Consider the following 15,321-nt stretch of genomic DNA (forward strand, 5'->3'; position numbering starts at 1 on the left):
ATGAAGAGTTTGAGAAATTTTCAAAACTGTATTTTCCAATGCAGTTTAATATCAAAATACAGATGCATTTAAATCAACTTCCTATTTCACTGCCTGTGTCAACCTCGTAGTGATAACGGTGCAAAATGCACTGTTTCACTTACAAATTTTTTCCCAGGGCAGCAAAATCATGCATGTGAAGCTTCCATAAGCAAAAATGGCTTCCTCCTCAGAAACCACCCATGTCTGCACACATTGTTTTACGTCTTCTAGTTGGATAAATCGGTTATACTCTGTCTTTTGGCTTATTCAGACATGGTACAAAGCGTCAGTGTTAGGCTGTGGATTATGATTTCTTCTCCCTGATCTCTAGTCCTATTTGAGTTGTCAAAGACAGACTTCTAGCTGGTTGAGACCTGGTCGCACCTCCAGGACAGTTTTGGTTTTTAGAGCAGACCTTTTGTTTTCTGCAGAGATTCCCACAGCTATTTTTGGTTCAGCACGGATGAGGCTCTAGGTTATGAATCAGAACATGGAGGCTTGGCCTGGTTCTGTAGAGAATTATGGATGCTGAGAAGGAACCAGGAAAAAGTAAGGGGGTCAGAGAACTCATTATAGGAACTGGTGTGGGGCTGACAGGTCTGGTGGAAAAGTGAGCAGTTTAAAGACTCGGATCTCTCTAAGGTGGGAGGGCTCTGGAAGAGAGCCTGTGTTCCTTGGTTAGGCGGGCCGAATGCTGATTGCTGTTTCCCTCCATCTGCTTTGTGCTGGATTCTGTTCTTTTTCCAACAGCCAAAATTATGCTTGTTGCTAGGCATGTGACCCTGGCAGGGCAGTTCTGAGACTGAGAAGAGAGGAAGGAAGAGAGAGGGGTGAGCTTGGGGATGACCTAGGATGGCTCTCAGTGAGAAGGAGGCTGCCTGCAGCCTCCTTTTACCTTTCTCCTAAGAATACAAGCTCACAGGTTTGAAATTATTCCATAAATATATATTTTATAATTTGGAATTAACACAGGAGATGAACAATAATGTAGAGCCACAGAGAAGGGGGAAAATGTGAAATATGATTCTGGGATACGTATGTGTGCCCACTGGTAGTCTGAATGAGTGATACACATACCACTTTGAAGTGACTGTCAAAGCAAGTGGGACTATTGTGAGATCAAAGTGAAATGACACACAGTGAATTTGAAATTTGATGATTTCGTTTCCCAGTTTCTACAGAATGAGCTTGAAATGGCCCATCTTTAATGTGCTCTGTGAACTCCCAGGCATGAGATAAAATCTGCAACAGATGCTACCTTGCCAGGCTCTCTAACCATGGATCCCAGGGTCACTGGGAAATACTCCATCAGAATATATCTTAAAGTTCTTTCCAGCTCTAAAAAGTGCTATAATTTTAGAAGAAGTGCAGATTTCAGAAGACAAATTAATATGCTAAGGAAAAATATCCTTTCAGGTTCCAAACAGTTAAAAACAAATCTTACAGATACTTATTAAACCATATACTATAGGGAACTATTAATTGGGATGAGCGAAGCTGAGATTCATCCTACTCTCCTGATTAGCTGATCATAGCTCCCCAAAATTCATGATTCACTGCTCAGCCCAATGAGCTCATTTGTCAACTAAATGTATTTTTGTGACTTATTTCAATTTCATGAAAAAATTATTTTTCTTTTTTGTTCAGTGTGTTTTAGAGACCAAAAGGACACTCTTACATCAATAAAATGCAAGAGTTGACAGAAATATAATGCAGTTTTGTAAACATAAATTGTTCCCTAAAACTGGGAGACTGAAAAGGATGCAAGGAATCTCTCGTGTGTGTGTTTAACTGTAAACAGACTGTTTTTAAGTTATCTCAGAAACAGTCTTGTGACTTTCTTAATAAAAGCATTTGAGAAGGCAAAGAATAAAGGTCATCTGTAAAAACACAGACCTTCATTAATATTTATGGCCATATATCCTGTTCTAGGGGCTTCCCAGGTGGCGCTGGTGGTAAAGAGCCTGCTTGACAATGCAGGAGACTTTAGAGACACAGGTCCGATCCCTGAGATGTGAAGATTCGCTGGAGGAGGGCACGGCAACTCACCCCAATATTCTTGCCTGGAGAATCCCATGGACAGAGGAGCCTGGAAGGCTACATAGGGTTGCAAAGAGTTGAACATGACTGAACCATCTTAGCATGCGTGCATGCATGCTGTTCTAGATGAGTACTACATCATCCTGGCTGTGCCCTGGAATTACTTGTAAACATTTATAAAATAAAGGTGCCTGGGTTCCCCTTCAGGAAATTCTGATCCAGTAAGGCTGGAGTGGAGCTAAACACTCTGTGTTTTTGTGAAATGGTGATTATGATGCGTGGGAACAGGTCCTGCAGGATGGGTGAATCTTACGCTGCACTGCCCAGAGGCCCTCACTGTGGGCTCAAGACAGCCATTCCCTCAGCTACTGAGAGTGCTGGCTGCTGCCCCTCACCACTCATGCAAGGTGGTCCTTCTCAGGAACTGACCTCCAGAGGCCAAAGGAGTCTGCCTCACTCAAGGTCATACCCATTTCCCAGAGTCGGCCTACATCCAATGACCGGTCAATGGGAGGACAAGATTATAAAGGCCCAAACTGCTTGCCTCAATGTGGAGCAACCCCGAAGTGGTCTGGAATCCTGTCAATGAATGGGAGATACAGCTGGCGCAGTGGTAAAGAATCTGCCTGCCAGTGCTGGAGAAGCAAGAGATGCCTTTTGGATCCCCGGATTGGGAAGATCCCCTGGGGAAGGAAATGGCAACCCACTCCAGTATTCTTGCCTGGTAAATCCCATGGACAGAGGAGCCTAGTGGGCTACAGTCCATGGAATTGTAGAGCTGGACATGGGTGGGCACGGAGCCAAGCTGCCAAGATGCTCTGGGATGCAGTTGGTCCGAAGTCCAAACACTTAGCCTCAAAGCTGTTTTTGCCTTCTGCTGTTAGTGTCCCGGATAAGGCACATCACCTCTTTCATCTCATCTTTAACTTTAAAAATGGGGCAAAGAAAAAGATACATATTGCAATCCCCAGACCAATCACTAAAAAAATGAAAAGGTATTAAATGCTAATAAAGGCATCAAACAGAAAGAAAACAAAAATGTACAGCAACAATAATAACAACAACAAAACTATATGATCTACTTTCAAGAGTAGTTGTGAAAATTCAATAAGAGTCTGTAAATAGAAACTGTGAATCATATAAAATGCTGTGAGCTTCCCTGGTGGCTCAGTGGTAAAGAATCTGCCTGCCAATGTAGGAGACACAGACTCAATCTCTGATCCAGAAATATCCCATATACCCTGGAGCAAGATCCCATATACCCTGCAGCAACTAAGCCCGTGCACCAGAACTATGAAGCCTGTGCTCTAGAGCCTGGGACCCGCAGCTAATGAGACTTTGTGCTACAACAAGATAAGCCACCACAATGAGAAGCCCAGGCACTGCAACTAGAGAGTAGCCCCCACTTGCCGCAACTAGAGAAAAGTCCACACAGCAATGAAGACCCAGCACAGCCATAAATAAACAAATGAATAGTTAAAAAACGCTGGTAGTTGCCATTGTAAATTGTTCTTAAAAAGCCCCACATATTTATATGTGAAAAAAGATATGAAAGTACTACATGGCACTGGAAGTCAAAAAGTGGTTTAAGCTCCAAATGGATATGTACTTAACCTTCTCCACTGTATATGTTCAGTGAATTGAAACAATAAAATGTAATGATTTTCTTGGGCTTCTCTGATGGCTTACTTGGTAAAGACTCTGCCTGCAAATGCAGGAGACCTGGGTTCCATCCCTGGTCAGGAAGATCCCCTGGAAAAGGGAATAGCAATCCACTCCAGGTTTCCTGCCTGGGAGATCCCATGGACAGAGGAGCCTGGTGGGCTACTGGGCATGGGGCTGCAAACAGTCGGGCATGACTGAGCGATGAAACCACAACGAGTGATTTTCTTTATTTTGCTGTTCCTATACAGAGCTAAAATCAGTCATAAAAAGAAACTAGTCCCACGTGTCAAGACAATTCAGCAGGGAAAGAATAGACTTGTCAACAAATGCTGTTTGAACAACTGAATATTTCACATACAAAAGAACAAAGTTAGACCTCTATGTCACAGCATACACAAAAAGTAACTCAAAATTAATCAAGTCCTAAATATAAGAGCTGAAACTATAACATTCTTAGAGGGGAACAGGATAAATCTTCATGATTTTGGACCAGACAATGGTTTTCCAGCTATGAAGCCGAAGTACAAGCAATAAAGGGAAATGAAGATAATGAACTTCATCAGAATTTAAAACTTTTGTGTTTCAAAGGACAGTATCAAGAAAGTAAAAATGAAAACACATTGAATGGAAGAAAATATTTGCAAATCATAAGTCTGATTTGTATGCAGAATATATAAAGAACTCTTACAACTGAATAATAAAAAGACAACCTAATTTAAAAATGGACAATGATAATACACGACTGGCCAATAAACAAAAAAATACTCAGTATTATCAGTCACCAGGAAAATTCAAATCAAAACTACATGAGATGCCATTTTACATCTACTAGGATGACTACAGTCAAAAAGAGAGATAATTGTAATTATTAGTAATGATACAGAAAAACTGGAAACCTCATATACTATGGGAATGTAAAATGGTATTGCCACTTTTGAAAACATTCTGACAGTTCCTTAAAATGTTAAACATAGAGTTACCATATGATCCAGTAATTTTACACCTAAAGTAAAGAAAACATGTCTGCACATAAAAACCAGTACAGAATATTTATGGTAGTGGCTCAGACGGTAAAGCATCTGTCTACAATGTGAGAGACCTGCGTTCGAGCCCTGGGTTGGGAAGATGCCCTGGAGAAGGAAATGGCAATCCACTCCAGTACTATTGCCTGGAAAATCCCATGGACAGAGGAGCTTGGTAGGCTACAGTCCATGGGGTCACAAAGAGTCAGACATGACTGAGTGACTTCACTTTCACTTCTATTTATAATAGCCAAGAAGTAGAGACAAACCAAATATCTACCAACTGATGAATGGATAAGTCCTTTTATATGACACATATACAGATAATGGGATATTATCTGACAATAAAAATAAATGAAATACTGATACATTTTATAACATAGATGAGCTTTAAGAACATTTAGCTAAAAGTAAAAGAAGCAAGTCACAAAAGCCCACATATTGTATAATTCCATTTACATGTGGCATTTCTAGATGCCACAAAGACCAGGCAAATCTACAGAGAAAGAAAGTAGATCAGTGGTTGCCAGGGGCCAAGAAAAGGAAGAATAGGCAGTAACTGCTAATAGGTATGGAGTTTCATTCTGGAGTGATGAAAATGTTGTAAAATTGATTCAGAGATAGCTGCACACAACCCTGTGAGTATACTAAAAATTACTGAATCGTCCACTTTGGGTGCATTGTATGGTATATGAATTATATCTTAATAAAAGTGTTATTAAAGAAAACAATCACATGAGCTGAAAAAGACAGAGGGTAACAAGAATTTTAATATAACCTATGGGAAAATGTTTTGACTATTTTGCTTTGTTTTTAAGTGAACACAACTCACTCTCTGCCTTTAAATAAATCAAATCACAAGTCTAATGCGTGGGAAAGAGACTGGCCAGGAAAAAATGACTGCTCTGGGAGCATTCAGAGTCCCTCAAAAACAGACTCAAAAATTCTCAGCGACTGACACAGATTTAAGGACTCAATAACCTACTGCTAGCTGAACAAAAGTCATGTCTGCTAGGAAAAGACAGTATTTTTAAAATAGGCTTTCAAAAGTCATTTTAGCAGTAAATGCAAGAACATCTGCAGTAACAACTTCTACCAAAATGCTAAAAAGCTTACCTGTGAGCTTTAAGTATCCTCTGAGCAATGGCATCGCCAATCTTGTTGAACACAACTCTGTCATCAGAGCAGCTTATGAAAAACTGGTTCTATGCAAAATAAATGAGATAATTATATAATAAATTTCTATCTTAGAAGTATGCAGTAAGGAAAATGTGGTATATAATTTAAAAATTACACTGATATTAAAAAAAAAAATTTCCCTGAGCAGATATGTTCTGATCCTGAAAATGACACTGGGAATAACTGAGATGAGAATGACTATATAAAGTTATATGAGAATAACTATATAAGGAAGTCTCATCTCACTCTGGGTCTCATGCAGTTCTAAACAATATCACTTATATCATCTTCCACATAACTTTTTGTTACCATTTCCAGTTTTTCTAAAGTATTGAGCTTCTCTGGGTCCCAGATAGTTTGAATCCAATCATAAGGCAAACCATTCCACATCGCAGTAATCCAAGTCTATGCCCCAAGCAGTGATGCTCAAGAAGCTGAAGTCTAATGGTTGTATGAAGACCTACAAGACTTTCTAGAACTAACACCAAAAAAAGATGTCCTTTTCATCATAGGGGGTTGGAATGCAAAAGTAGGAAGTCAAGAGATATCTGGAGTAACAGTTAAGTTTGGCTTTGGAGTACAAAATAAAGGAGGGCAAAGGCTAACAGAGTTTTGCCAAGAGAATGCACTGGTCATAGCAAACACCCTCTTCCAACAACACAACAGACAACTCTACACATGGACATCACCAGATGGTCAATACTAAAATCAGATTGATTATATTCTTTGAAGCCAAAGATGAAGAAGCTCTATACAGTCAGCAAAAACAAGACCTGGAGCTGACTGTGGCTCAGATCATGAGCTTCTTATTGCAAAATTCAGGTTTAAATTGAAGAAAGTAGGGAAAATCACTAGACCATTCAGGTATGATTGAAATCAAAAACCAAATCCTTTATGATTAGACAGTAGAGGTGGTGAACAGATTCAAGGGATTAGATCTGGTAGACAGAATACCTGAAGAACTATAGGTGAAGGTTCATAACACTATATAGAAGGTGGTGACCAAAGCCATCCTCAAGAGAAAGAAATGCAAACAGGCAAAATGGTTGTCTGAGGAGGCCTTATAGCTGAGAAAAAAAAAGAAGTGAAAGGCAAAGGAAAAAGGGAAAGATATATCCAACTGAATGCAGAGTTCCAGAGAACAGCAAGGAGAGATAAGAAAGCCTTCTTAAGTGAACAATGCAAAGAAATAAAGGAAAATAACAGAATGGAAAGACTAGAGATCTCATCAAGAAAATTGGAGATACCAAGGGAACATGTCAGGCAAAGATGGGCACAATAAATGACAGAAACAGCAAGGACCTAACAGAAGCAGAAGAAATTATAAAGAGGTGGGAAGAATACACAGAAGAACGAATAAAAAAGGTCTTAATGACCCAGATAACCATGATGGTGTGGTCACACCTACAGCCAGACATCCTGGAGTATGAAGTCAAGTGGGCATTAGGAAACATTACTATGAACAAAACTGGTAGAGGTGATGGAATTCTAGCTGAGCTATTTCAAATCCTAAAAGATGATGCTGTGAAAGTGCTCAAGAAGCCAGAAAATTTGGAAAACTCAGCAGTGGCCACAGGACTTTGAAAGGTCAGTTCTCATTCCAATCCTAAAGAAAGGCAATGCCAAAGAATGTTCAAACTACCGTAAAATTGGGCTCATTTCACATGCTAGCAAGGTAATGCTCAACTCCTTCAAGCTAGGCTTCAACAGTGCATGAGCCAAGAACTCCCAGATGTACACACTGGGTTTTAAAAAGGCAGAGGAACCACAGACCAAATTGCCAATAGATAAAGCAAGGGAATTCCAAAAAATACCTACTTTGGCTTCACTGATTATGCTAAAGCCTTTGACTGTGTGGATCGCAACAAACTGAAAAATTCTGAAAGAGATGGGTATACCAGACCACCTTACCTATCTCCTGAGAAACCTGTATGCAGGTCAAAAAGCAACAGTTAGAACTGGACATGGAACAATGGACTGGTTCAAAATTGGGAAAGGAGTAGGTCAAGGCTGTATATTGTCACCCTGCTTATTTAACTTGTATGCAGAGTGCATCATTCAAAATGCCAGGCTGGAAGACTCACAAGCTGGAATCAAGATCGTTCGGAGAAACATCAACAACCTCAGATATGCAAATTTGTTGTTGTTTTTATCTTTCAGTCACTAAGTCTTGTCCAACTCTTTGCAACCACATGGGGACTGCAGCATGTCAAGTTTCCCTGTCCTTCACCATCTCCTGGTGTTTGCTCTAACTCATTTCCATTGAATCATTGATGCCATCCAACCATCTCATCCTCTGTTGCACCATTCTCTAGATGATACCACTCTAATGTGAGAAAGCAAAGAAGAACTAAGAGCCTCTTGATGAGGGTGAAAGAGAAGAGTGAAAAAGCTGGCTTGAAACTCAACATTCAGAAAACTGAGATCATGACATTCAGTCCCATCACTCCATGGCAAATAGATGGGGAAAAAGTGGAAACACTGACAGATTTTATTTTCTTGGGCTCCAAAATCATTGCAGATGGTGACTGAAGCCATGAAATTAAAAGATATTTGTTCCTTGGAAGAAAAGCTGTGAGGAACTTAGAGTATTAAAAAGTAGAGATATCATCTTGCCAAAAAAGGTCTGTCTAGTCAAAGCTATGGTTTTCCCAGTAGTCACATACAAACGTGAGAGTTGAACCATAAAGAAGGCTGAACACCAAAGAATTGACGATTTCGAACTGGGTGCTGGACAAGACTCTTGAGAGTCCCTTGAACAGCAAGGTGATCAAACTAGTCAATCCTAAAGGAAATCAACCCTGAATATTCATTGGAAGGTCTGATGCTGAAGGTGAAGCTCCAATACTTTCGCTACCTGATGCAAAGAGCCGACTTATTGGAAAAGACCCTAACACTGGGAAAGATTGATGGCAGGAGGAGAAGGGGGAAACAGAAGATGAGATGGTTGGATGGCATCACTGATTCAACGGACATGAGTTTGAGCAAACTCCAGGTGATAGTGAAGGACAGGGAAGCCTGGTGCGCTGCAGTCCATGGGGTCACAAAGAGTCAAACACAACTTAGTGACTGAACAACAGCAACATATCATCTTAGTCAAGTAGAAAGCTAAACAATTGTGTAATTATGCAAATTCTTGTAGATTAAGTTCTTAGAATGGTAGGAACATTCTGAATTTAATAGGGAAATCAGGTTTTCCAGACACACTGTGTAGATGCTTATGATCAAAAATCCTGTACTGGCAAACATTCTATCTCATGCTAAGTTTACTTTCTGAACAGGGTAGATGGCAGAATCCTGGTTTAATTTTATCCACTATTTCCTATCATCTGCTTTGGCCTTATCACATTTGTTTAGGTCTCTTACTATTCCTGAACTTCTATTTTTAAGTAGTTATAAATCTCTCTTGCTAATATGTTGTACTATATAAATCAATCAATAAGATGGAAAGAGAAATATTTTTATTTTTTTTGCTTTAAGTACTTCTGCTTATAAATTCATGCATCATTATTTAAAACTGTTACTAAAAAAAAAACAGGTACAAGATTATTATTATAATGGTATAAAAGATTTAGCTGCTGCATAAAGGACTGTTGAAAATTAGGTACAAGTATTATGAATATTACATATTCTATTTACTATACAAATTGTTTTAACACACCTGTAATTTATAAGTGTAGTTATCACAGAGTAACCTCTGCTAATCATCTTAAGATAAAGTGTTAAACAGGCAATAACTCAAAATAGGATTATCATCCTTTGGACACATTATCATTTTTACTATTGCACAAGCTTTTCAACTTCAGTGCATAAATCTGTTAACAGCTTCCAAAAGACAAACTTAGAAGAAGTCTTTGCTCAAAAACTCATTTGAGAATATGTTTCCCCTTTAGGGCAGCAAACAATCAGAATCTCAAGGGCTACCAAACCATGTTTGTTCTTCTGAATTCCTATCACAGAGAAGCTTAGCATTCCTCAGCAGCTGTAACACACACTCACGTCCTTCAACTTCTCCTTTTTTGGATGCAGGAGGTTGCATGCCAACCACTTACTTTGGCTACAGGCATTTCAACCAAGTTTATGTCCAGAGCCACGTGCACCCACATGGCATTACTGACCTGTTTACTGCCACGGTAACATTAAAAAGAAAAGCGGATTTAATCTATGAAAAAGAGACAAAGCAAAAGGATGCAGGGCAATGGATGAACCAGCTATTAGCATCTTGCATTATTATTGAACAATTGTTAAAATTGTAATACTAACAGTATTAGTTTTATTAAACTCTAGACTTTATTCAGATTTTACTGATTTTTCCACTAATGTCCATTTTCTGTTGTATGATCCCATCCAGGATACCACACTAAATGTAGCCTGCTAATATTTTTAATCAGCCTTCTCCTTCTCTAGGCCTATGAAATAAATTAAGCTCCAATTCTTTCTCACTTGCCTTTAATGAACTGTTACTTCATGGAAGGGAAGGGCTAGGACTCAAGGAGAAGGAAAATGGGGCTAGAATTTTTTCCCCAGCAACCCCATCTCTTTATTGAATTTGTTACAATATTGCTTCTGTTTTATGTTTTGGTTCTCTGGCAATGAGGGCATGTAAGATCTTAGCTCCCCAGCCACGGATGGAATCCACAACTCCTGCATTGCAAAGTGAAGTCTTAACCACTAGACTGCTAGGGAAGTTCCTCACCACATATATTTTAAAATTCAGTGGGAAAGAAAAGACTAAAATAAAGAGGATAATGTGCCCTGAGCTATTTTTCCATGGTCATGACTTTTTATTTTTAAAGGCTATTCCAAGTGTTTGGAGCTGGCTTCAGACCTGCTTTGAAGACAATTAAGGCTCCCAAACTAGTACCTGCAGATTTTCTTCTAGTCTCTAAACACAAACTCTGGGATCTGGAAAAGCTTTATAACGAATAGTAGTTGACATGGAATTGAAGAAGGTGGTACCTGCCCTCAATATTCTTACTTCTCCCTTTTCCATGTTCCTTTTCCTGCCTCTCCCTGCTCCAACATCCCTGAACCATGGCATCCAGTAGTCTCTACGTTAACCAGTTAACAGCTTACCCCTCCATGTGCTCTCCTGAAGCAGCACGCACCTCATCTTTACACCCTCCAACTCAAGCCAGATCAAAACTTACGTCTCCATGGTGGGATACTTCTGGCTAATAACATTATAAATTGATACATTCTGATAATAAGGACTTGAGGAATTTCTATTAGAGTCCCAAGTTAATGAAAATGCAGAGTGAATGTCAGGTATGCCAAGGAAGTCAAATTTCAGGTGACCTCTTCACATCTTAACATGCACTCATTAATGGAGCAAGTCCTGAGTGGGGACCCTGCACTCTTTGTGTGATGTTACAGAAAGGCAGATTGTCATACCAATTTAAGGAGCAAGACTTACTTCTAGGGATTTCCCTGGTGGTCCAGAAGCTAAGAGAACACCTTGCAATGCAGGGGATGCAAGTCCCATCCCCGGTCGGGCAACTACGGTCCCACTACCGTGGAGCAAGTGAGCCTCTGGGCTGCAATTTATGAGCCCAGACATTCTGGAGCCTGTGTGCCACAACTACAGAGCTTGCATGTCACAACTAGAGAGTCCATGTGCCACAACAAGAAGATATCACATCATACAACCAAGGTCCCACATGCCACAACTAGGACCCAATTCAGCCAATAAATAAATAAATGTTTCAAAAAGACTTACTTCTATATAGATATAGTGCTTGCTGTTCTCTATCACATAGATGTAAGCAGCATGGATGGATTCTTCATGGTACTTGATACCAGCAGACCAATCAGCAGCAGAGCGGAGTAACTATAAGGCAGCAATCAGAAATGGGCAAATGTAAGACAATAGAGATGATACCAGAGGAATTAAAACAGTGAAGTCCACTTTTTTTCTTCCAAACAGCTAATTGATTACAGTGGCTTGTGTGACATGTGTGCACGAGGGAGAGAAGGTGGATAGGGAACTGGTCCTTAGATATAATCCACAATAAAGAAGCCCAGCTGGAAATCCAGTCCTCAATATATGCTCTTCCACCCAGGATTATTTTCATTTATGACTGGAAATCAGGAGGATGTGGCTTCTAAAAAGAGCATTTCAGAAGCACCTCTTTCGGTGGCTGTGAGTAGGGTGACCATTTGTACTCTTCATTCCATGATGGCCCCACAATTATAACAGAATCCTGGTGTATTAATAACACTTTTACTCTCAAAAGTGTCCTGGTTTGAATCATATGATATGGTCACCCTAGCTCTGACTTGATAATGTAATTACTCTTTCCTCTCAAATATATACTGTTCAGAACCACTGTTGTTCATTTGCTAAGTCGTGTCCAACTCTTTGTGACCCCATGGACTGCAGCACACTAGGCTTCCCTGTCCTTTGGTATCTCCTGGACTTTGCTCAAACTCATGTTCATTGAGTTGGTTAGGCCATCCAACTATCTCATCCTCTGTCACCCCTTTCTCCTCCTATCCTCAGTCTTTCCCAGCATCAGGTTGTTTTCCAGTCTTTTCCAATGAGTCAGCTCTTCACATCAGGAGGCCAAAGTATTCTAGCTTCAGCTGCAGCATCAGTCTGGAGAAGGCAATGGCACCCCACTCCAGTACTCTTGCCTGGAAAATCCCATGGATGGAGGAGTCTGGTAGGCTGCAGTCCATGGGATTGGGAAGAGTCAGACATGACTGAGCGACTTCGCTTTCACTTTTCACTTTCATGCACTGGAGAAGGAAATGGCAACCCACTCCAGTGTTCTTGCTTGGAGAATCCCAGGGACAGGGAGCCTGGTGGGCTGCTGTCTATGGGGTCGCACAGAGTCAGACATGACTGAAGTGACTTAGCAGCAGCAGCAGCAGCAGCTACCAGTCCTTCCAATGAATATTCCTAAAGGGTTGATTTCTTTTAGTATTGACTGGTTTGATCTTCTTGCTGTTCAAGAGAGTCTCAAGAGTATTCTCCAGCACCACAGTTCAAAAGCATCGATTCTTTGGCGCTCAGCCTTCTTTATGGTTCAACTCTCACATTTGTACATGACTACTGGAAAAACCAAAGCTTTGACTATACAGATCTTTGTTGGCAAATTTCAGAATAATACATTCTAAAATACAAATAGATTCATTTAGACACTTAACCTTGATTCTGATTTTAATTAACTGTCTGATCCTTGATGTGTCACTTCAACTATCAAGTTTCTCATTCATACCTCCTCCCTCTCTTTAGACACTCACCTGCTCCCACTTGGATTACAATAAGAGCTTCCAGCTCAGACACCTAGTATATGGTAAATACATGAACGCACAGTGAGCCTGCCTGGGTTCAAAGCTTAACTCAACCACCTAGTGGCTTTCACCTTGGTCAAGTTCCTTAACCTCTTTGTGCCTCAGATTTGTTCTATAAAACTGAGTATCCACTTTGCAAGGTTATAAGAGGATTCAAAGAATTACTGTGCAGTTTACAGAAGGAGGCTGAGCACCTAGTAAGTAGTACATAAGTGTTTGTTGTTATTAATAAGAACCTTAGGGGATGCATTTGAGCTGTAGCAGATCATTCCATAGATGCTTCTGACTATAGCTATGCTACAGTCTGGCCACATGGAAGGCTTTTTCAACACTAAGAATCCATTGGTTGTAATTTTTTTCAGCATTCTAACCAGTGTTTCGGTATACTGTTGGGCATATAGTAGGTGCTCAATAAATACTTATTATTTGACTTTCCTTAAGCAATAGAATGTTATAGAAGAATCACTATTAAAAATATATTCTCTAATCCTGATTTGAAATGAGTACTGAAATTGTTCCTCTTGAGGTCAACTGAAATTAAAAATAAAAGAATAACCCACACTTATTAGAGAAGGCAATGGCACTCGACTCCAGTACTCTTGCCTGGAAAATCCCATGGATGGAGGAGCCTGGCAGGCTGCAGTCCATGGGGTCACTAAGAGTCAGACACAACTGAGTGACTGCACTTTCACTTTTCACTTTCAGGCATTGGAGAAGGAAATGGCAACCCACTTCAGTGCTCTTGCCTGGAGAATCCCAGGGACGGGGGAGCTTGGTGAGCTGCTATCTATGGGGTCGCACAGAGTCAGACACGACTGAAGCAACTTAGCAGCAGCAGCAGCAGCATTAGAAATTTATAAAATGATCCAATACAAAATCAGTTTTATGTCTGTTACAAATAAAAGGTCTGGTAAAATTCTTGCTTTAATCAATAACTTTAACAATTGCACATACTGATAAAAGACTCAGTTCAGTTCAGTCGCTCAGTCGTGTCCAACTCTTTGCGACCCCATGAACCGCAGCACGCCAGGCCTCCCCGTCCATCACCAACTCCCTGAGTTCACTCAGACTCACATCCATTGAGTCAGGGATGCCATCCAGCCATCTCATCCTCTGTCGTCCCCTTCTTCTCCTGCCCCCAATCCCACCCAGCATCAGAGTCTTTTTCTGTGAGTCAACACTTCACATGAGCTGGCCAAAGTACTGGAGTTTCAGCTTCAGCATCATTCCTTCCAAAGAACACCCAGGGCTGATCTCCTTCAGAATGGACTGGTTAGATCTCCTTGCAGTCCAAGGGACTCTCAAGAGTCTTCTCCAACACCACAGTTCAAAAGCATCAATTCTTCGGCACTCAGCTTTCTTCACAGTCCAGCTCTCACATCCATACATGACCACTGGAAAAACCATAGCCTTGACTAGACAGACCTTTGTTGGCAAAATAATGTCTCTGCTTTTGAATATGCTATCTAGGTTGGTCATAACTTTTCTTCTAAGGAGTAAGCATCTTTTAATTTCATGGCTGCAATCACCATCTGCAGTGATTTTGGAGCGCAAAAAAATAAAGTCTGACACTGTTTCCACTGTTTCCCCATCTATTACCCATGAAGTGATGAAACCAGATGCCATGATCTTCGTTTTCCGAATGTTGAGCTTTAAGACTACTGAAATCTAAACCTAATACTAAAACTGATTGTGCCATGCTCAGAATGTTATTTCCTTATTCATTATGAAGTACTTATTATAATATAGTTCCCCAAAAAGCATTTTATTTAATGCTATCTGGTGAGTATGTATCATGAAATTAGAAAATTTAACTATTAGCAAGAATAGCCAAATATCTCAGAAGGAAACTTACGAGGAAAACTTAGATAAATATAATGCACACTGGGAAAGTATCTTGATTTACATAATCTTCAGGGAACTGCATTACTATTCATCAGCATAAATAACAAAGGTTAAAAAAATAGAGGTTTCAATTCTTTTTTCACTCAAATTTATGTTGAATTTTGTTGCTAAGGTGTATGGCTCTGAAAATGCAGGTCATCTTGAGCAGATTCTTTGGCCACACGTCCTGATACAATTCTATATTACTTTG

At 40.1% G+C, this 15,321-nt stretch overlaps 1 protein-coding gene across 4 annotated transcripts in view; it reads right to left on the reverse strand.

Moving 5' to 3' along the window:
* The window catches only part of PLD1 (phospholipase D1), a 231,167-nt gene that overhangs the window by 51,115 nt on the left and 164,731 nt on the right, over nucleotides 1-15,321 (reverse strand). For all 4 annotated transcript variants that reach the window (XM_040248810.1, XM_040248789.1, XM_040248799.1 and 1 more), the window contains 2 exons: nucleotides 11,647-11,757; nucleotides 5,865-5,953 (listed from right to left, as the gene is read on the reverse strand). In XM_040248810.1, the coding sequence (XP_040104744.1) occupies nucleotides 5,865-5,953; nucleotides 11,647-11,757 (200 nt within the window). The remainder of the gene's footprint in view (nucleotides 1-5,864; nucleotides 5,954-11,646; nucleotides 11,758-15,321) is intronic.

Source organism: Oryx dammah, unplaced genomic scaffold, assembly GCF_014754425.2.
Source record: "Oryx dammah isolate SB20612 unplaced genomic scaffold, SCBI_Odam_1.1 HiC_scaffold_2, whole genome shotgun sequence".
NCBI lineage: Eukaryota > Metazoa > Chordata > Mammalia > Artiodactyla > Bovidae > Oryx > Oryx dammah.